We start from the raw sequence: 21209 nt of genomic DNA on the forward strand, positions 1-21209 counted from the left end.
AAATGAAATGTTGTCATTTTATTGTAAATTAATCACTGTATCCATCCGTTTCTGATGCTTGCGCTGTTGGATGGTGGATGAAATAAATGTTTAAAAAACGACAATAATAATACAAATAGGAAAACTTCATCAGGCCCATTTAATACTATGCCTCAATATATAAGTCTATCCTTGCCGATTTGATTAATATCTTAAGGATGAATATTTATTTTCTGTGAGGTTGAAGAGGAACTATTAGCCATCCGCTTACAACTCGCTATTGGTTTGACTTTAGTTTTCAGATACCTCATATGCGTTGAAGTATTAAACTGGTATGAGACAGCTTCGTATAGTTGAGCTTATACACCATATTACAACACTAAAATTGCAAGTTTTTGGTAATGATATAAGTATAGGTTTTAATGCTATGCAGAACATATCAGGAATTCCCATTGTCATTTGTATTAACTCAGTAAACTGTAGCATTCCTTCGTTGTACATTTCACTGTATACGATTTAAGCCGATTGGTATAGAAATACGTGTAGCTTATAAAGTGTTATCCCTTTCCTGTTGAAGAGCTAGATGTATTATCAGTCATACAGTTTAGGCTCAGCATTGTATTGTATCGTTCTGTATATTCATTCACACTAATGTTATTATACAGGGTGGATAAAAAAAGCGAAACCGAGATGTTATTGCTAATTAGAACTGAAGTAGGACATATATGTGAATCAAAGGGAGATGTCCTCTGTTAGGGTTGAATCTCCTCTTTAAAATGACACCTAGATCATGTTATTACATTCACGGTTGACTGAGCAGTGATCAATTTTATGAAAGGGTCTATTTAGAGAGTTGCGCCACTCTTCTTGGTGAAATCACTTTTCGATTGTGGTTTTTGTGGTGTCCTTTGTCACAGAGTGAAATTAGGCAATGGTTGCCAATCAAGGCAGGTGGCGCAATTCTCTAAATAGATCCTTTCATTAAATTGGTCACTGCTCAGTCAACCGTGAATGTAATGGCATGATCAGGGTGTCATTTTTAAGAGGAGAGTCAACCCTAACAGAGGATATCTCCTTTTAGTTCTCATGTGCCCTACTTCTATTCCAATTAGCAATAATATATCGGTTTCGTTTTTTTATCCACCTGTACAATGCCTGATAAATCCCCGTCATCTGATTGGTAGGACCTTGATCACATGTCACTGGATTATTCGTACCAACCCACGACCCGGCCTCACTGCAAATATAGAAGTTCTATTCAACGATAAATAAAAGATAAATAAAACGCTCACACTATTGGTGGCGGCTCTGACCAATCAGATGACGAAATCTATTTAAGTGTTGTATAAAACAAATAATGTTTCACATTCGTGCAATGGAAAGAATAATTTCATTCGGTGACAGATGGAATGTTCCATTACACTCTTCTTAGCCTCGTGGTGTGGAACATCCATCTGTCACCTCATGACATTATTCTTACCAGTGCACTCATAAACATTCATTATTTGTATATTGGTAAATTATATCACGTACATGCCTATAGGTAAAAGTTAATACGAAAGTTATATTTTGTTATGTTACGGGCTGCTGGTGTAAATAAACTTTTGGGTAAATCGAAAAAAAATATTAAAGAGTCATTTGAATGTGAATTTGAGGTCAGCGAGCTTGTAATTACCGGAATAGTTTCTTGTATTTGAACATCAATAAACAGCAGCTCACTTAGAGGACGTTGAGAAAAAAAAGGTTGCACTGGATTTTAAATTCCATATTATTGTGATTGAAATTCGCAAATTGTATTTACCTTTCGAAGGCTAAAAGTCACATGTAAACATATAAACACTATTTACTGTCCCGTGAAAGAGCAAATATGAGAAACAAATTACAAGTGTTCTACTACATGACTCGTACAATGGCGTAGGTATGGTAACATTTTGCAGCATTGGGGAGAGAATGCAGGTCTCGTTTTGAAGTCGGGCACTCCATTGGTTCCAAAGACCAAAAGATCAAATTCTGAGCCGGGGACAATTTATATGTCAAAGGTAAAATAATTATCAACCATTTATTCGAGAATTGTTGCCGATTTATGTCATAATTTAATGGGGTAGGTCCTATACACTTTTACTCAAATGAAAGGTTATCTGGCTTCACTTCTATCAGTAAAATTAGTAACGTTCAGAGTAAGTAGGCATAACGCCTTTTCTGTTTCATCGCTGTACTGTTCCAATGCCTGATTGGCTAGCTCTAACAAATCAATGCAATCTGATTGGTCAGTGATCGAAGGTGAGTCCGGTACCGTGCAGCTTCTCCTTAATGAGGGCGTCCATGGCTTCGTTCTGCGCCACAGTGAAGTGGGTCTTCCAACTCCCACTTTTACCTAAAATTAAAAAAGGTCAACAAAAGTAGAGCTATATGCTGAGAAACGGTGACGTCACATCCTTTCTGGGTCAGGCTCACTTCCTATATCAGTTCACGTGCATTCCTAAACGATACATTACACGAACGGTGTAGTGCACATCCTACTTTGAACAACTTGGCACCTGAAAATGGTTCACTATACCTTTCAGCAGATTGTCACCACACCATTTACAACCACAGTGGTGCTTATTTTCAATTCACAGAGGAGAATCAAACCAATTTTGAAACGGATTCACAACAGCTTTAGCAAAACCACTGTGTTCACTGGTTCTGGCATGTTAACATTAGCGATACACAACCTCTTTTGTTACGCATGCACTAGGTTATTATTCTTTTAAATTATTGTCCAATGGTTGCTTTTTACGTTTTGTCGTATCAAATTGAAAAGAAAAAAATATTAAATTCGGTTCCTTCGATCGCATCAATAGATGTTCTTGTTCCTGTTTAGTGTTTGAGGAAACCTGAATAATTTCACTTTTCGAAAACCTTATATTTTTAACACATTGTATTTGATATTTTTGGCGAAGAATAAAAATTACCATGTTGGTACCCCAACCTCTCTGTTTTTAAATAAATTAATGTTCATGACTGAGGGGCTTGGTTGTTTTTGTTTGGACCTTTCTACTCTGTGTGACTGTTTTGATCGCTTTTTAGGGGGGCTAGGGAAAACTTTTGGAAAATTCACCTTTCCGCATAAAGGAACGGCCAGGTCTCTCGTCGGTTGAAAGTAAGTAGTCAGGGTTGATCATGGGGTTGCTCTTCATGTTGTCGAATGAGCAATGCTCCGTGATGTCATCCAGTGTCTTGGCAGACAGAGCCTTGCCCAGAAACCGACTGATTGTCTCCACGTTTCCTCGCAGATCCTGCATTCAAAATGGACATTACACGTTCGTTGATTAGTCACAGTTTGGACGTCGAGAGGTGGTTGTCTTGCACAAGTGGCAGACTAAGGATTTGCTCATGTGGAGATTTTGTTTCTGGCTGCTGGGCCTGGAGTGGTCACCGCTGCCTCTTCCCCGTATAGATCCGCAAATGTTGTGCAAACGCCAGGTCTGAACGCATATCATGGAATAGATATATTACAAACCAGATGCTATTAATGAAGGGTACCAATCCCATCCTAACGTGTGTGTAGAAAAATGCTTTATGCCTCTGGCCCTGCTAAGGAGGTAAGTTTGTGTCACTTCGTAAAAACAGAAAAACACAGATTTTAGGCATTTTGTCAAATGTTTGTTTACGATTATTACAATATTTGACTTTGAAACTCAGTTATATTCTTCCTTTTGTCAAATGCAATACATTGGCCGGCAAAACTCAAAATCGAAATTTTTTTGGTTTTTGTCACTTCGTGAAAACATCGTCGAATAATTTCTCGTATGGTGCACTAATAAAGTAAACGTCAGTTATTCCTTGAACATGTAAAAGCAAACACTCACTCTTTTCAAATCTTCAAACCGTAGCAACAGAACGTTGGGTTGGTGCCTTCTCTTCCAAAAGTACAAGTAGTGGTCCCACCAAGATCCGTAACTTGCTTTGAACAAACAACCAAACAATGCGATGTCGTAAAGGTTTTTTTTTTATCTGCCAAGAGAGCGTTTTATTCAGTTCCCTGTGCAACCTATACTGCAGGTTTATTCGGATCGTTATTACATCATGACACGTAAGGTGTCGGGAGCAATCAATGATGTTATTTTAGGGCAACAAAATCATCTGCTACGTGTAAACCATGAAATATTATGGACGCAACATTGTTTCATCAAATGACCGAGATAATATTTTACCTTTGTTTGAGTTTCTGTATTCTAAATACTCCTCAAACGGTAGCCCTGCGCCCTTCAAATTTAACAGGTTCTCGAAGTAGAAATAAGACACCATCAAGTCCTTTGGATTACGGATGACGTAGACGATCTTGGCTTTCTTGGTCCAGATTTGTGGAGGCAGGAGCTGGCCGGGAAGGTGGGACTTGATAACCCGGGGAGAAGGTATCTCGGCCGCTATTCTGTGAGTCGGCGGAAGCTGTGGAGAATAGAAATCCATTGAAAGTCTTCCTGTCGATGGCACATTAATTAAGCTACTGTGGCAGGATGGATGAATGGATGAGGGCAAATTTAATATTCTTCACATAATATTGATTGGCATGCAATTCATCTGCGGGGAAACCTACATTATTCGCACCTAATAACATTTGCAACGAAGTTAACTTAAAATCGGACATAATAAGAGTGTCAGTATTTGGCATTTTGTCAATGTTATGCAAAGCCCCGAAACAACAACACACTATGAAAGCAGCAATCTATGGATTGGGTTGGAGCCATACACCTACGTTTTTGAGGCGCCTTATTTCCTGGGGCATACTCTGCTCCAGAAACGGCACCTGGAACTTAGTGTGTGTCTTGTTGACTTCCTGCAGGTTCCCATCATGCTTTGCGCACAACACGATCTCCTGGACCCACGTTGTGCCTGCGAAATATAAAACGAGACAAATAAACAATCCATATCATTGCCAAAGCTGAAAAAGGAACTGAACATCGTAACCAGTTCACCAATGAGCACTATTTCATGATAATTATTTCTGAATCCCCATTTGAAAAACAATACCTTTGTTTGTCCTTCCACTTTTCTGAAATCTTTCGTTATCCCAAGCTACCTCTCTTTGGGTGCGTTCGTTTAGCTCACCCGGGTAGACACGGGTAAAGGCAGACGGGTCAGCCACGACAGTCGAGCTAATCGAACGCTCAACCGCGGGCCATCACGATCCGCATGTGACGCCCTAAGCAGTGGCCGTAGCCACTGACGAACGCCCGTTTCGGTTTGGGTCTTAGTTTGAGATTTACTGCTTTTTAGTCAATTGCAAAACTCAAAAAAATTGGGCTGAAATTATAGCCTCAAAAGTCGCCATGAACTCAATAAATGATTTCCGCTGTCCGGCCGCCATATTTGTTTGATTCTAGGGAATGAACAACGCATGCGTGAAGTACTTCCACCAGTGACTCTGCTCACGAGCAGGGTCTGTGGCTGACCCGGGTGAGCCCCGAGAATTACGTCAGAGGTAATCGAACGGCATGGGCTCACCCGTGTCGGATGAGCTAAACGAACGCACCCTTTTTTATAATAGATTTTCATTTACCTGTCTTTTTCTCTTAAAGGATGACTTCAAAAATAATCCAACTGAACATGGAAACGTGCCTACTGATTCAATTTAAAGAAAACTTTTTTTTTCAAACTGAACCTCAGGATGGTTTTAAATGCCCTGGGAAATCGTGGATTTATTTGGCCTGAATTGATATCGATCGAAGGTGGTTTTTAATCTCTGGCAGGAGCTTCTATCACTTGGTGGTTGGTCGGTTGGTCAGACGTCTGTCCCCGAAAACTGACCAAAAAATATTTGACCAAAAATATTTGATCAAAAATTGACATAATTCCATGCCGTCGTCAGTGAATGCACTCTTGACGAAAATTATTGGAAAACGGGTTTTGTCTATTTTGCGTAATGTCCTCGGAAATTGACCCAAAACGAGCCCCCTAAGTTTTCTTTTAAATATGACTACCAAATTTTAATTTAAAGACAAAAGCAAACAAAAGAAACGGAATACCAAACAAAAAGTGTTTGTAACAATTCGAAAAGTTGTTTTTGAACATTTTGTAAATGGAGGCAAGATAATGTGCAGTAATATTATATTTTCATGGGAAACCTATGTCTATTTTTATGGGAAACTTATAGGGGAGCTTATTTTGGTCAATTATCAGCGCGTGATTTTCGCGTGGTACGTACAACCATTTATCATGCAAGACTTCCATGCAAGGCGGCCAGAGCTTATTGTGCACTCGCACTTGTTAAAAAGTGCGCAGCCAGTCGCAAATGCGTGAAACATAATATTTATCACGAGAATGAATATTTGACATGATTTGAAATAAGTTGTTATGGTTTATATTGAACGGGGTATAGCGTGACTTTACCGTGGCAACGCTAATCCAGTGGTGCAAGTGCAGCAGGTTGCGGGTTCAAATCAAGAAATTTTACCTTTTCATTTTTTTTTCTACAAAAGTGAACAGAATTCACGTGTTTTTGTCTCCATTATTAATGGCTCTGTACTATTTCTTTCAAAGGAAGTTATTGTCCGAGAACAACTCCGTTACCATAATTGACGCAAGCGCATTATGCTCACTGACTATCCGGTTCGTAAGTGCGACGTCCATTCGGTTTAAACCACGCCCACAAGTAGCAAGGGAACCATTGGAAATGGAAATTAACGCACTTTTAGTGTTTATCCAATGGGCACAGTGCTAGTAATCTGTGGTGCGCGCGCGCGTATGCCGAAGTCACTGACCGAACCGGATACTTGGTTGCAGAAAGGGTAACTGCCAGCCGGCCAAGCTGTCACGCGTCACGGCGGTGGATGGTGATACGATGAATCCATTCGCCATGGGCCTAATGCACGAGTTGGCCCTTTTTGTCGAGTTCCCTGAATGGTTTCATTAATTGTTAACTGTTGAATGGGATGGCCTCAGACTATTTACGCAGGCAAAATGGAGCCTTATTTCACTGTCATTTTTTTTAAATCTGGCTTTAAACATTGTAATTATTCATTGAAGTAGACTGGAATTAGTAATTAAGTTGCTTTCATCTTCGCAAGTTCAAAAATTAAGATTTTACCTCACTTTCAATTCAATATGGCCGACACGTGCATAAGGGTGCACCCCTGTATTCAAATTCCCATGGACGCTAGTGCTATTCCCATACTTCAAAATACTTTTAAACATACTCAGAACTCCCACAGGTATTTAAGCTGCACAGACAAAATTGATGATCAACATGTCATCTTTCATTTTCTTTTCATTTTTTGGTGGGTTGACCTTGACTTTTCGATGAATTCTCACCCGAAGAAGACAACCCACATTTTTCCCAAAGCGGAAAAGTAGCCATCTTGAAAAATGATCCTTCCACAACATGGCAAAATAGTGCCACTTTCGAGTCCAATCGCATCCAAAATGCTCAGGATTGGAAGCCCCAAGTCCGGGACAAAGGTTCATTGCCATATCTCTTCAATTCCCCAATTTTATGGCTCTCAGAACTCTCTAATATAGAATATTTTGAGGGTATAACTTTTATTCATGAGCTCGGCGGACGGATTTTTGGCCTATTTACAGGCGTGCATCCATAAGGCCCATACATTTGGATTGCGCGTGACGCTGGGTGTGGTATCCGCTCCATTCACAAGCACCCCTCACCGGCAAAGGAAGTACAGTTGGGGATGCATACCTGCAAATAAACTCCCATAGACACTAGTGCTAAATGCCCATACTTCAAAATTCTTTTAAAAATACTCAAAACTCTCACAGGTATTCAAGCTGCACAGAAAAATGATAATCAACATGTCATCTTTCGTTTTCTTTTTAATTTTTGGTGGGTTGACCATTGACTTTTCGAGATAGTTTCACTCAAAGAAGACGACCCCTATTTTCCCCAAAGCGGAAAAGTAGCCATCTTGAAAAACGATCCCTCCACAACATGGCAAAATAGCGCCATTTTCGAGCCCAATAGCATCCAAAATGCTCAGAATTGGAAGCCCCAAGTCCGGGCCAGAGGTTCATTACCATGTCTCTTCAATTCCCCAACTTATACGGCGCTCAGAACTCTCTAATATAGAATATTTTGAGGATATAACTTTTATTCATGAGCTTGGCAGATGGATTTACCGGTGTGCACCCTATAATAGCAGGCAACTTGTAAATTTTAACACAAAACCACATTCAGGACAAGCAGAATATCTCCAAAGTCAATATTTTGAAGAAAAAAAATGAAAGAAAAATATTATCCGAGGTCGATATTAAGCCCGAAAATAGTGATTTGTTTGCCCCTGCTAAGCTGTAGAGCGCCCCCAGCGACAACAAATTGAGTTTCAGCTACTTAAAAGCTCAAAATGCCCCCCCCCTTTCAACTAGCAATTGTTGTAATCGGTTGATTGAGTTTCAGCTACTTAAAAGCTCAAAATGCCCCCCCCCCCTTTCAACTAGCAATTGTTGTAATCGGTTGATAGCCTACTGTTCCCTTATGATTTGAAAGCATCCGTTACGGAAAAAAAAACCCTTGTTGATACCTTTAAAACACTTTTTCCCCCTCCCCGTAGGTTCCGCCCACTGAAAAGACCACTGCCGCGGCACAGCGCATGCGCGAAACTGCCATCTTCGTTATTCTTTATGGGATGCATACCTGCAAATAAACTCCCATAGACACTAGTGCTAAATGCCCATACTTCAAAATTCTTTTAAAAATACTCAAAACTCTCACAGGTATTCAAGCTGCACAGAAAAATGATAATCAACATGTCATCTTTCGTTTTCTTTCCAATTTTTGGTGGGTTGACCATTGACTTTTCGAGATAGTTTCACTCAAAGAAGACGACCCCTATTTTCCCCAAAGCGGAAAAGTAGCCATCTTGAAAAACGATCCCTCCACAACATGGCAAAATAGCGCCATTTTCGAGCCCAATAGCATCCAAAATGCTCAGAATTGGAAGCCCCAAGTCCGGGCCAGAGGTTCATTACCATGTCTCTTCAATTCCCCAACTTTACGGCGCTAGCGCTCAGAACTCTCTAATATAGAATATTTTGAGGATATAACTTTTATTCATGAGCTTGGCAGATGGATTTACCGGTGTGCACCCTATAATAGCAGGCAACTTGTAAATTTTAACACAAAACCACATTCAGGACAAGCAGAATATCTCCAAAGTCAATATTTTGAAGAAAAAAAATGAAAGAAAAATATTATCCGAGGTCGATATTAAGCCCGAAAATAGTGATTTGTTTGCCCCTGCTAAGCTGTAGAGCGCCCCCAGCGACAACAAATTGAGTTTCAGCTACTTAAAAGCTCAAAATGCCCCCCCCCCTTTCAACTAGCAATTGTTGTAATCGGTTGATTGAGTTTCAGCTACTTAAAAGCTCAAAATGCCCCCCCCCCCCTTTCAACTAGCAATTGTTGTAATCGGTTGATAGCCTACTGTTCCCTTATGATTTGAAAGCATCCGTTACGGAAAAAAAAAACCTTGTTGATACCTTTAAAACACTTTTTCCCCCTCCCCGTAGGTTCCGCCCACTGAAAAGACCACTGCCGCGGCACAGCGCATGCGCGAAACTGCCATCTTCGTTATTCTTTATGGGATGCATACCTGCAAATAAACTCCCATAGACACTAGTGCTAAATGCCCATACTTCAAAATTCTTTTAAAAATACTCAAAACTCTCACAGGTATTCAAGCTGCACAGAAAAATGATAATCAACATGTCATCTTTCGTTTTCTTTCCAATTTTTGGTGGGTTGACCATTGACTTTTCGAGATGGTTTCACCCAAAGAAGACGACCCCTATTTTCCCCAAAGCGGAAAAGTAGCCATCTTGAAAAACGATCCCTCCACAACATGGCAAAATAGCACCACTTTCGAGCCAAATAGCATCCAAAATGCTCAGAATTGGAAGCCCCAAGTCCGGGCCAAAGGTTCTTTACCATATCTCTTCAATTCCCCAATTTTACGGCGCTCAGAACTCTCTAATATAGAATATTTTGAGGGTATAACTTTTATTCATGAGCTTGGCGGATCGATTTATCGGTGTGCACCCTTGGGGGTGACCAACTGACGCCATCTTGCCTGACTGCAATTCACTTGCCATGAAGCGCGGCCACTGCGTGTAAATAGAACAAATCCCCTGGTGTACGTACGTCACACACAAGGAACGGTGCGCGTCAACCAGCGAAATGTCCCGCCCATGGGACGTCGTTGTTAGGTAAAAGGGCGCCCTCTTTTGGTAGCGCACGGAGCTCATAGGCCTATGCTCGGAAATTCGTGGGTCTGAGGGCATACATTCCCCCAAATGGACCTAATTCGTCTTCTTGATAGTGTCCTCTTCCACCTCGGCGGCTTGCCTTGCTATTGGTCCGGGTCGGCTGCATTTGGGGAATAACGTTCACAACCAGTTTTGGACCAAGACTATTCATAGCAAATGGAGGTAGAATTAGATAACCCACCTGCTTTTGGGTAGGTGACGATCCAACAGTCGTCGGCTCTGACCTCAAATGACCTGAGTTCATCCATCATTTCACAAACACTGAAGTTTAGCTGCACTCCTTCATACTCGCCCAACGTGTGCGGATACTTGTCCGTGAACTCGTTCTTCCTCAACTCTCGATCTACAAGCCAGAAACAACATTACAAAATCCACTAAGATGAATTTTAGCCCCCCCCCCCCCCGCCTTGATTTTACGGCGGCCTGGTGACTGGTGGAAAAATACCCGTATAAAGGAAAATGTACATAATATTGAGATTTGACGAATGAAACGGATATTTCGGATCAAATTCCATGCCTCGTCGCCAGCGCAGTCCGCATTTTTCAAAACGAGGTCACGCACCGAAGTGCCATGCATACAGCGAACATAAAATGAACGGCTTTTAGTGCGCTGCGGACTGACTGCATAATCCCCCCCCCCCCTCCCCCATTGACGCTCAATGTGTCCTTTACGTCTACCCCACAATCAAAATCACCTTGCTACGTGCCTGGCATTAAACACACCATAGTTTTGCATCAATACAAAGCTGAAGGACAGACAGACTGATAATAACAACTAATTAAATAACAGACAAAATGCATGAACAGATAATAAAAGATTTCATTAAAGATTACCGCGTTTTTTCCTCATAAATTGTCTATGATAAAGCAAATCACAAAGCAAAGACAACTACTTGTTATTATGAAGCCATACGCCGCACGGTAACACATCGTACTGGACTAATGATTCATGTCAACACTAATCGAGGTCTATAGATAAGCTGCATGGCATACACTAGCGACGCGGATACAATATAATGTAGGTTGGCGCAGTGGTTACGCTTTCCTCTCCTTCCAGCGATATGGCCCGGGTTCGATTCCTGCCCAGACCACGTGGATTTGGGAACAGTCCTTACCTGATTCTTTGGGTTTCAATGATTTTTGTTTTACAGTTTTACACAAATAACTTTGAAAAACAGCAAAACGGTCAGATACAGACTGTCTTATTTATTTCAGTGTAGTCATAGTTAACAGTCCGTGGGGCATTTTTTGGCGGTGGGCAGGGGGGTGGAGGGGGACCGGCCATGCACGAAGAAGCGTTACAGTGGTTTAGGTAATGCGTGATTCTTGGAGTGACCCTGCCCCATTCACTGCGATTCAGTTGGTGGGACTTACAGAATTGCAAGCAAAAATGTTTGCGCTGGGAACTTTCAAGGAGGAAATTGTAAGACGTATGTAGAAGTTGCAGATATGTTGAAGGAAATAGGAGTTCCGCGCAGCTCTTCAATAGCCACTATTCGCAAATTTTGTCGTGACTGAGAACAACATAAATAAATGTAAGGAGGGCAAATTCCCAGCATGTTCCCAGGCAGTGACACGATCCCAAGGACACATTAATATTCCAAGGTGCATTGCTTAATTGCCAAACCTGAAAAAAAGGTCGACAAGACTATTGACCGTGTTGTCCTTGTCATGTTTTTGTAAAACAACATTCTAAAGCAACTAACTGTTTATCGCTTTTTACAATTAAACAAAACAACATAAAGGTAATTGTTTTTTTGTGACTTAATACCGTTTGACCATACTACAAAACTGTAAAACGACAAAACGGTCAATGGTTTGTTTACTGTTTTTCGTTTTTGAGGAAATCCAAAACGGTAAAACGAAATAACAGTATGTACCGGGATTGAATTCGCATTGACTCCCGGGAAAGGTGGAGGGAAAATGGCGAAGTCTTATAGTGCATGTCCCATGGCCGGCAGTACTGTTGAATAGCAGTGAGTGCTACATGCATTGCGCGCTATACAATAGCGTACTGTACAATGTGCTGCACACTTGTGCGTATGTCTGAGACTGATCGTGGTGAGCTTCGCCACTGTTCGCGCTGTGTGATCGCTGCAAGTGTGCGCGTGCATGGATTTGAATGATGGGTGGGGAAAGAAGTAAACTACGCAAATTCTGGGAACACAACAATATTATCATTGAAAATAAATATGAATACTTCTGTGCTGCAGAGAAATTATGGAGATTTCTGTGTGAAGAAAACTGTGTAGATTGCTGTTACGATATCAGAACAATTATTAAAGGTCTTTATACTGACTAGACCCGTGAACGTGGCTTGTAAACTACAACGCCACGTTCACGGGTCTATATACTGACGTGCATGCACTTACATTCTTCGATGGTAACGTACTTGTCCATGGTTGGTTCAATAAACGTGTGTCTGGCGATGAAAGAAAACAATCTGATGTACACTATCCGTTAAAAACAGCCCGCGCTTGTGTAACGATGGCCAATTATGCAGACCGATGGTCCCATTCAGACGAGCTCAGTGCTAATGCCAATATAGGGGCCAATATAATAATACTGAGCACAAAAAGCATTGAAGCTTTGATGTCAATCAGGAATGACCCAGCAGATCAACTGTATGGAACGCCAAAGAGGCATTTAATGTGATCATCGAATCGGTGATACACTTTTGCAATCGGTGATGCATATTCACGATCGGTGATGGACTTTCGCGATCGGTGATGGACTTTTACTGGTGATGCATATTCATGTTCGGTGATGGACTTTCGCAATCGGTGATGGACTTTTACTGGTGATGCATATTCACGATCGGTGATGGACTTTCGCAATCGGTGATGGACTTTTACTGGTGATGTATATTCACGATCGGTGATGGACTTTCGCAATCGGTGATGGACTTTTACTGGTGATGCATATTCATGATCGGTGATGGACTTTCGCAATCGGTGATGGACTTTTACTGGTGATGCATATTCACGATCGGTGATGGACTTTCGCAATCGGTGATGGACTTTTACTGGTGATGTATATTCGATCACGATCAGTGATGGACTTTCGCAATCGGTGATGGACTTTTACTGGTGATGCATATTCACGATCGGTGATGGACTTACGCGATCAGTGATTGACTTTTACTGGTGATGCATTTTCACGATCGGTGATGAACTTTCGCAATCGGTGATGGACTTTTACTGGTGATGCATATTCACGAGTGGCGATGGACTTTCGCAATCGGTGATGGATTTTTACTGGTGATGCAAATTAACGATCGGTGATGGACTTTCGCGACCGGTGATCAACTTTGCAATCGGTGATGGACTTTTGCGACCGATGATCAACGACCCATCACCGATTGCAAAATCCATCATCGATCGCCAAAGTGCATCAGTTATTGAACGTGCATGCCGCTGTGGCTTAGGGTTTCTCGTGTTGCCCCTGACGGTGATATTTGTTTACGGTGTTTTTGTGTTTGAAAGTGTCTTCCTCATATGTGAACTGCATTTTTTTTAAAGATTTATGTGCGTAAGATGTTTTTTGTTAGTGTATGCCGCTGTGGCTTTGGGCTTTGGTGCTGCCCATATTGCAACCGGTAAATGCCCAATCGATGGTATCCGGAATAAAAACACTCCTCTGTGGATGTGGCATAAACACAATAATTTGTTTTTATCCAATAAATGGTAAAAAGTTTTTTGCACCTGATGATTGATGGGTGGATCACATTAAATGCCTCTTTGGCGTTCCATACAACTGACCCTTTGCAGAAAATCAAAGCCCTGCATGCTCTGCTGTCACACACAACGTACGGTGCATTGACCCGGCGACCTTCACAGCCCCACTGCGTAGACCGGACTATACATAAACAGCAGGTCGATCCTCAGAACAAAGGCGATGTCTGATTTGACAAGAAAAGTGCCCCTTTTTCTTCTCTACCAATCAAAACGGTTGTAACATGAAAGGAAAGCTTATTGTGTTCCCTTTCAGAAACTGTGCGAGGTAATTGTATGCGACCACGTTCACACGTGTGCCGTTCGAAGAAGTAAACCCTCACCCTCAAAAATCGGGGAAATGTGCCGTGACCTCCATAGAAAACATCACTTAGTTGCCCGCTTTTTCAATGGAAAAGTGCACATAATTATTCGCCTTTAATCATGAAGAAATTATATTCATTGTGAAAGAGGAATATCTATATTTTGTGATGCGATGCGAGGGAGTAATTAACCAACACACGTTCCGCATATTGACAAAAGTTTGCTCAGAGCGCCTAGACTTGAGCCAGTCTTCCCATGTAAACAGAGCTGCACTAGTGGCAAGTGAGCAAATGCTCCCATGCCTAACGATCGTCGATCACGGCCTATACTCAATAATATACGGAAGCGTATTTAAGACATGACCGAAAATATTGTTTAGGCCCACTGCTTCGCCCGGGTACGTGGATTACTATTTCGCCCGGGCGGATTACTATTTCGCCCGGGCGGATTACTATTTCGCCAGGGCGGATTACTATTTCGCCCGGGCGGATTAGCATTTCGCCCGGGCGGATTACTATTCCGCCCGGGCGGATCGATTACTAATTCGCCCGGGCAGATTAATTACTAATTCTCCCGGCCGGGCAGACTACTTATTTGCCCGGGCGAATTAGTAATCCGCCCGGGCGAAATAGTAATCCGCCCCGGGCGAAATAGAGGGCCGGAAATTTTGGTCATGTCCTAAAATACACTTCCGTAATAATACCAAACACAAGAGGCATTGAAGCTGTTTAAATGTATGTCGAATACTGGAATAGGAATAAGTACCCAGCAAATCGCTGAACTCGACCTTGAACCATGCACGATCGCACTGTGTAGCCTTGCCGTATCGCGTCCGTAAACAGAGTAGGATATTAGACCTGGCCAAGTCTGTGTTTCGCTCTGATCTTGTATACAATAACACGCCTACGTGTAGTGTACATGGCAACACAGGAACTCAGCATGGGCACAGCTCATGGGAGTCATGATAACGTCACACTGCGCAAGACCGATGCTCATGCTTGCCTTTCGGAATACCTGAGACCGTACGTGGCACCAGATTGCGGGTGAATCTGACAAGAGACTTTTTCAGAGTAAATTATGGCAACTCCAGAGCTAGATGTCCGTACAAACCGACAACTCTAACATTATGTCGGAGCACACCACAATTAGGTCACATATTTATTAAGGTCGAGCATTGTACCGCCGGCAGTGTTGCTGTGTACAAGCTATCACGGAACGTACCTTGTTACTGCATGCACATTCGAATATGTGCATGATGTAGGCTTACATGTGCATACATATTGTTGAGTTGAGGGTTGTATTCATCATGTTCATGTTTTGCCACAGGAATAATATTCTTCTATGGTACATATATACCTTGCTCTATGCATAGGTCTTTAACCTGACGTATACGCTTCCATCGCCATGGACATGTACCTAACCGTCGAAGATTGTAAGTACACTTTAATTGTGTATACATCAACGGACGATTAAAGTTTGTTTCGTCAGCAGTATCTCAATTGTCAATACCCTGAGAATCTTGGCCCATTTACTGTCTCATAATTTACCCCAGACTCCACGTATACGTGTTATAATTAATGAAATCATATGTTTAATAATTTCCCATTGACATGTGTCAAAAACCCTATTATAAACAATATCGTTAATGATATACTTCACTTACTTGTTCTGCCTGTTGCCTAAGTAAGAAGATTTTGATATATTTTGAATGCACATCCGTGTTTTTGCTACATGAAGAATAAGAGTGCTGCATGTTCCTTGTTAATCCTTGCGAATCAAAGACGGACCTGTTACTTTTTGAACGTATTTTTAATAAGTCTAGCACGTTTGTTTTGGCTTGCAGTTCGAGATATGAGGAGGGAAATGTACACGGCTCAGAAACCGTACACGCTGGGCGAGTACGAAGGAGTCCCGCTTAATTCAAACATTTGCAAAATCATGGACGAGCTGAGGTCATTTGAGGTCAGAGCCGACGACTGTTGGATCGTTACCTACCCAAAAGCAGGTGAGAACACTATGGCTGCACATTTTTCGGACATGCTATTTGGGCAGGGTGCAGCTATTAGGCCTACATATTTTTCGTATATTTAAGTAGCGTAGACATATATTTATATGTATACCATGAGCGGCATTTTGTAGGGCTGCCCATAAGGGCAAACTTTTATGCCGTGGTTGGCAATTAACAGATAATACCAACAGTTTTACGTTGCATTTTTGGTACACAGCGATTGTCGAATATCTCGTACTTCCAGCAATCCAATGATATCATTGGAAACAAGAATATTCTTTTGCAATGTTCATCTTCAATAGTTAGCCAACCACGGGTAAGCAAGCAAACGGTCAATGAAATGTGTCCGACAGTTGTAAAACGGAGTGAAGGGACGATTGACTTCCTTTAGAACACCAAGAGCCAGGGAAAGAAAAGATGAATTCCGGTTTCTTCATTGAAAAGTTGGGTTTCATTGAACATAATAAAATGAAGAGAGTTATACTTTGGACACCGTAACCCTTCGCAGCCACTAGACTGCGCAGGGATATTTTGTGAGCTACGTGCTGAGCAAGCGATTTCAAATGACTTTTTGAAAGCTCAGCTAGTATCTTTTTCAAGATTCTGCTAAAAACAGTACAATTAAAGGCAGAAATAACGGAACACTGGCTATCAAATGATTCTAGGGAAGGGACAAAAGAAAGGTATCTTAACCTGCAACTATTGACATGATTTTGTTTTCCTTTTCACAGGCACAACTTGGCTTCAGGAGATCATGTCGGCCGTGATGCATGATGGGAACCTTGAAGAGGTCAACAAAAGCCACTTTATGCTCCGTGTGCCATATTTTGAGCAGACTTTCCCCGAGGAAGTAAGGCGGCTCAAAAACGTAAGTGTATGATTGTACCTGCAAAAACTGTGTTTAGCAATTGAACACTTGTTTAAACACACATTTCGTGCACTTAGTTTGTAAACATGTTTAAATACAAAACGTGATTAGAGTATTGATGGATAGTGTTTAAAAATAGAACATTGATATTTAAGAATTGGATTCGCAATGTTTAGCTTCTAAACATAATTACAAAATGATAGTAGAATTGTATTTATGCCAACACAATTTTAGGAGCGTGCGTTTCACCGCAATAGGAGATTGTTGGTTACTGTTTTAATGCGTTGATGTATTGTTTATAAAATGCAGGACGCGAGCACGAATTTCCATCTATGTTTCTCTTGACAACATGCTGGTCACATTTCTTCAAATTAGTGTGTTCTGCATACGAATGTGCAGTTAGTGCAACGTTCTAATTGAAACTAACTGACAGTAGTTAATCTACGAAGAATGCATGCTGCAACAACCTATGCAATTGGAGACTTTTGAGACGTTGGTGGCAGCAAACATACCAGTCCTTTCTCCATTGTTTGCGTCATATTGAACATGCGTCCTTTAGCTTAAAGGTAGAGTCCATCATTTGTAATTTGTGCATTTTGTTACTTTGAAGCAACAAAAGTGCTCAAAACCTAAAGAAGGGTACTGTACAACTAACCTGATGAAGTTTCAGCTCAGCTTCAGCTGGATATTCCGGGAAAACCAGCATTCTAGGATCTCGATTTCAAATCAAAAGTTGCTGAATCATGTTTTGAATGGGGCCTAAATTCAGCGTCCTCACTGAGCCGATTGCAGCTACGCGATTCGTGCACGGATCTGACGAATTACGGCAACCGCGCGCGCGTGTGCGTCGTGCCAATCCTTGCGCGCGCTTCGCCAAATAACAAAACGAACTACCTATTCAAATTTCTTACTGTGCGTCTTAAGAAGCACCGTTGGAAAGGCTTTCTTGTGTTGATTTCTTCAAAATGAGAGCTTGCCAGAAAGAATAATTTCACAGGGAGTTTAGTCCCCTTACTATCTTTCAAGAATGTTTTTCAACAATAATTACGCCAGTTACTTTTCGGATAGCTGCAAATGATGGACTATATCTTTAAACATGGACGTAAACAATTGAAAAGGGCCGGTCTGTTCACTGTCACCAACGTCTCAAAAGCCTCCCATTGCCAGAAAGACATTCATATGTCCATTATTTCATTCTCTACAGCTCCCTTCAACTCACAGAATAGCGGACGAGATGCCTTCCCCTCGTGTCATCAAGTCCCACCTCCCCGGCCAGCTCCTGCCTCCACAAATCTGGACCAAGAAAGCCAAGATCGTCTACGTCATCCGTAATCCAAAGGACTTGATGGTGTCTTATTTCCACTTCGAGAACATGATGAATTTAAAGAGCGCAGGGCTGCCATTTGAGGAGTATTTAGGGTACAGAAACTCAAAGAAAGGTATTCTCTCGATTATTTGACAAATCAATTAATGCTTTCAGGTGGTTATTATTTATGCCTATACAAGTTTTGATGCAACCATTTATAATGAAAGAAAGGAAATGAGAATTGAATGGAGTGTTGGTGATATGACTTAGAGACTCATCCCAGATTGGCACGGTGGGATTTGAACCCAGGTCGCAATGTTAGGAGGTAAAGAAGTTACCACCACGCCAATTGACAGATATATCCGCCTTAAAAGTAATGGATCTCATTTGCTGAAAAAAAAGTGTTTGTCAGAAAAAAAAGGTATTTTTAACGATTCAGGGAACAATACAGTAAATCTGAACTTTCTGCTTGTTAGAGGTACGTTTTGCCAAAGTGCCTCTTTCTGCTCAGCACATAGCATGGGTTTCCGTTGGCAGCGCGATGGGTTGGTCCAAACCACCACGATAGTCATGCCTCGTTTCTCGAGAATGACAGCCTGCTGCATCGCAATGATTTCACAGGATGATTGATCTCATTTCATGATGTTTTGACAAATTCATTTGTGAATGTTTGCAAATCGGGTCCATTACCTTTACTGAGATCGTGTGCCTTGTTTGGTTGTTTTAAGCAAGTTACGGATCTTGGTGGGACCACTACTTGTACTTTTGGAAGAGGAGGCATGAACCTAATGTTATGGTGCTACGATTTGAAGATCTGAAAAGAGTGAGTGTTTGCATTTATATGTTGAAATAACAACTGTCGTGTACTTCGTTGGTAGACGCAAAAAATGTATATGTCCCTGTAGACATCCTTTTTAAAATATAGACATAAACGAACACCAATGATATGCGTTCAGGTCCGGCGCTTGTATAAAAGTGGCGGATCTACGGGGAGGTTGTGGAGTGGGTCCATCCCTACCTCCCCCCCCCCCCACCCCCTCACCCTATCCATAACCCTTGCAGCCAAAAATAGGAGATACATTGCAGTTAAGATACATTGGGTTACAATCTATTGGCATGGGAAAATATTGCTGGGACTTCACCATTGGCGTCCCCTCAAAAAAAAAAAAAAACAGAAAAGTACAGAGGGACCTTTCTCCCTTCCCCGGGGGTCGCTGCCCATGCTTCCCTCTCATATTGACCTATCGCGGTAGAATCGCGTTAGAATCGCATCAACGCAGTTTGTGAAAAATTGTCCAATTACATGATAAACGAGTGGACGCCGAACGCGCAAAATCTGAGACAAACAAAACTTAGTGTACAAAAACTCAATATGTTGTCTAAGGGGCGTGGCTAACTCGCATACGGCGATAGGTCGATTGAAAACTACGCACCCTCCCTCCTGATTCGACTAGGATCCAGCCCTTCGCTAGACTACCACCACTCGACATCCACATTGCGACCGATCAACGGACGTGTAATGTCCATTTTTAATCCAGGATCTGAGACGAAACGTGGAGATAATCAGTCGGTTTCTGGGCAAAGCCCTGTCTGCCAAGACACTGGATGACATCACGAAGCACTGCTCATTCTACAACATGAAGAGCAACCCCATGACCAACCCTGACTACTTATATGCATCCGACGAGAGACCAGGCTATTCCTTTATGCGGAAAGGTAAATATGATGTTTTTTTAAAGATTATTTCTCACTTAAAAAAAGCGAACCAGACGGGCACACAATTCAATTCAATTCAATTCAAAATACTTTATTTATCCTTAAAAAAAGGCAATTACATATGGTTGGACAGCTCATTAAAGACACTTAATAAATTCCAAGTCGAGTAAAAATAAATACATCAATCACAAACAACATGTCCTTATCTCAATTAAAATTAGTGTAAAATCTTATCTTATCTAAAAAATAGTATATTTAGACGATTAATGTACACATGATGAAAAAAAAATGTTTACTTAAAAAAAATTCCAATTTAAAATGAAGTAGTCAAGGCTAGACAGGAAGGACGCACCCACCTCCCTTCGAACATTAACGTTAATCAGAACTTCCCATTCGTCCGAATTACAATAAACTGTGTTTATTTTTTTATTTTTGTTTTTCATTTGTAATTTTCTTTTTCCATTTCAGGTAAAAGTGGGAATTGGAAGACCCACTTCACTGTGGCGCAGAATGAATCCATGGACGCCCTCATTAAGGAGAAGCTGCACGGTACCGGACTCACCTTCGATCACTGACCAATCAGATTGCAGCAACTTTGTTAGAGCTAGCCAATCAGGCATTGAAACAGTAAAGAGATGAAACAGATAATTATTTATGGCTACGTTCCTTTGAAAGTTACACATTTCATATTGCATTGGGATCAATTGCCTTCCACTAAATTGGAATAGCTGTGGTTGGGATATATTCTGACCAACAATTGGGAACAATTCCGACGGAATAATCGGTTGATATCCTTGACCTTTGTCACTGCCCAACCATTGAGCTTCATCTCACGTTATGAATAAATTTACCAAATGTTGACATTGTAAACGAAAAAAAGACAACTGTTTCACCAAAGTAGGCCTACCGCGTACTTTTATTTGAACATGCTGTAAACGTACAGTGCGTTTTGCCTTCGAAAAGGAAGGTTGTTGCTAAATTTTGGCTGTAATTTAACTATGAAGATAAAAAAAAAAGCCGTAGAAAAATCTCAATTAT

The 21209-nt window shown here is 41.4% G+C and overlaps 2 protein-coding genes across 4 annotated transcripts; one reads left to right on the top strand and one right to left on the bottom strand.

Annotated features, from left to right (window-relative positions):
* Window positions 1-1747: 1747 nt before the first annotated feature.
* On the bottom strand, window positions 1748-12855 carry LOC119735635 (sulfotransferase 1C2-like). The gene is made up of 7 exons (XM_038209422.1): window positions 12609-12855; window positions 10418-10579; window positions 4718-4854; window positions 4176-4410; window positions 3831-3925; window positions 3080-3257; window positions 1748-2353 (listed from the first exon to the last, which is right to left on the bottom strand). The coding sequence occupies exons 1-7, from the start codon at window positions 12634-12636 to the stop codon at window positions 2247-2249; spliced, it is 942 nt and encodes a 313-aa protein (XP_038065350.1). The 5' UTR covers window positions 12637-12855; the 3' UTR covers window positions 1748-2246.
* Window positions 12856-15166: 2311 nt separating this feature from the next.
* On the top strand, window positions 15167-20759 carry LOC119736265 (sulfotransferase 1C2-like). 3 transcript variants are annotated; one of them, XM_038210307.1, is made up of 8 exons: window positions 15167-15343; window positions 15646-15705; window positions 16117-16278; window positions 17013-17149; window positions 18354-18588; window positions 19184-19278; window positions 19994-20171; window positions 20640-20759. In XM_038210307.1, the coding sequence occupies exons 2-8, from the start codon at window positions 15678-15680 to the stop codon at window positions 20744-20746; spliced, it is 942 nt and encodes a 313-aa protein (XP_038066235.1). In that variant the 5' UTR covers window positions 15167-15343; window positions 15646-15677; the 3' UTR covers window positions 20747-20759. The 3 variants fall into 3 exon arrangements, with proteins under 3 accessions (XP_038066235.1, XP_038066236.1, XP_038066237.1); XM_038210308.1 differs by having other exon boundaries at window positions 15167-15316; XM_038210309.1 differs by having other exon boundaries at window positions 15167-15295.
* Window positions 20760-21209: the final 450 nt, after the last annotated feature.

Source organism: Patiria miniata, unplaced genomic scaffold, assembly GCF_015706575.1.
Source record: "Patiria miniata isolate m_02_andy unplaced genomic scaffold, ASM1570657v1 HiC_scaffold_29, whole genome shotgun sequence".
Lineage (NCBI taxonomy): Eukaryota > Metazoa > Echinodermata > Asteroidea > Valvatida > Asterinidae > Patiria > Patiria miniata.

Coding starts and splice junctions, on each gene's coding strand:
- LOC119736265 (XM_038210307.1), top strand. CDS start 15,678: ATGGACATGTACCTAACCGTCGAAGATT. Junction 17,150..18,353: donor AAGTAAGGCGGCTCAAAAAC/GTAAGTGTATGA, acceptor CATTCTCTACAG/CTCCCTTCAACTCACAGAAT. Junction 18,589..19,183: donor GTACAGAAACTCAAAGAAAG/GTATTCTCTCGA, acceptor GGTTGTTTTAAG/CAAGTTACGGATCTTGGTGG.
- LOC119735635 (XM_038209422.1), bottom strand. CDS start 12,636: ATGGACAAGTACGTTACCATCGAAGAAT. Junction 10,580..12,608: donor GTACGTTACCATCGAAGAAT/GTAAGTGCATGC, acceptor TCTGGCTTGTAG/ATCGAGAGTTGAGGAAGAAC. Junction 3,258..3,830: donor GGTTTGAAGATTTGAAAAGA/GTGAGTGTTTGC, acceptor TTTTGAATGCAG/GATCTGCGAGGAAACGTGGA.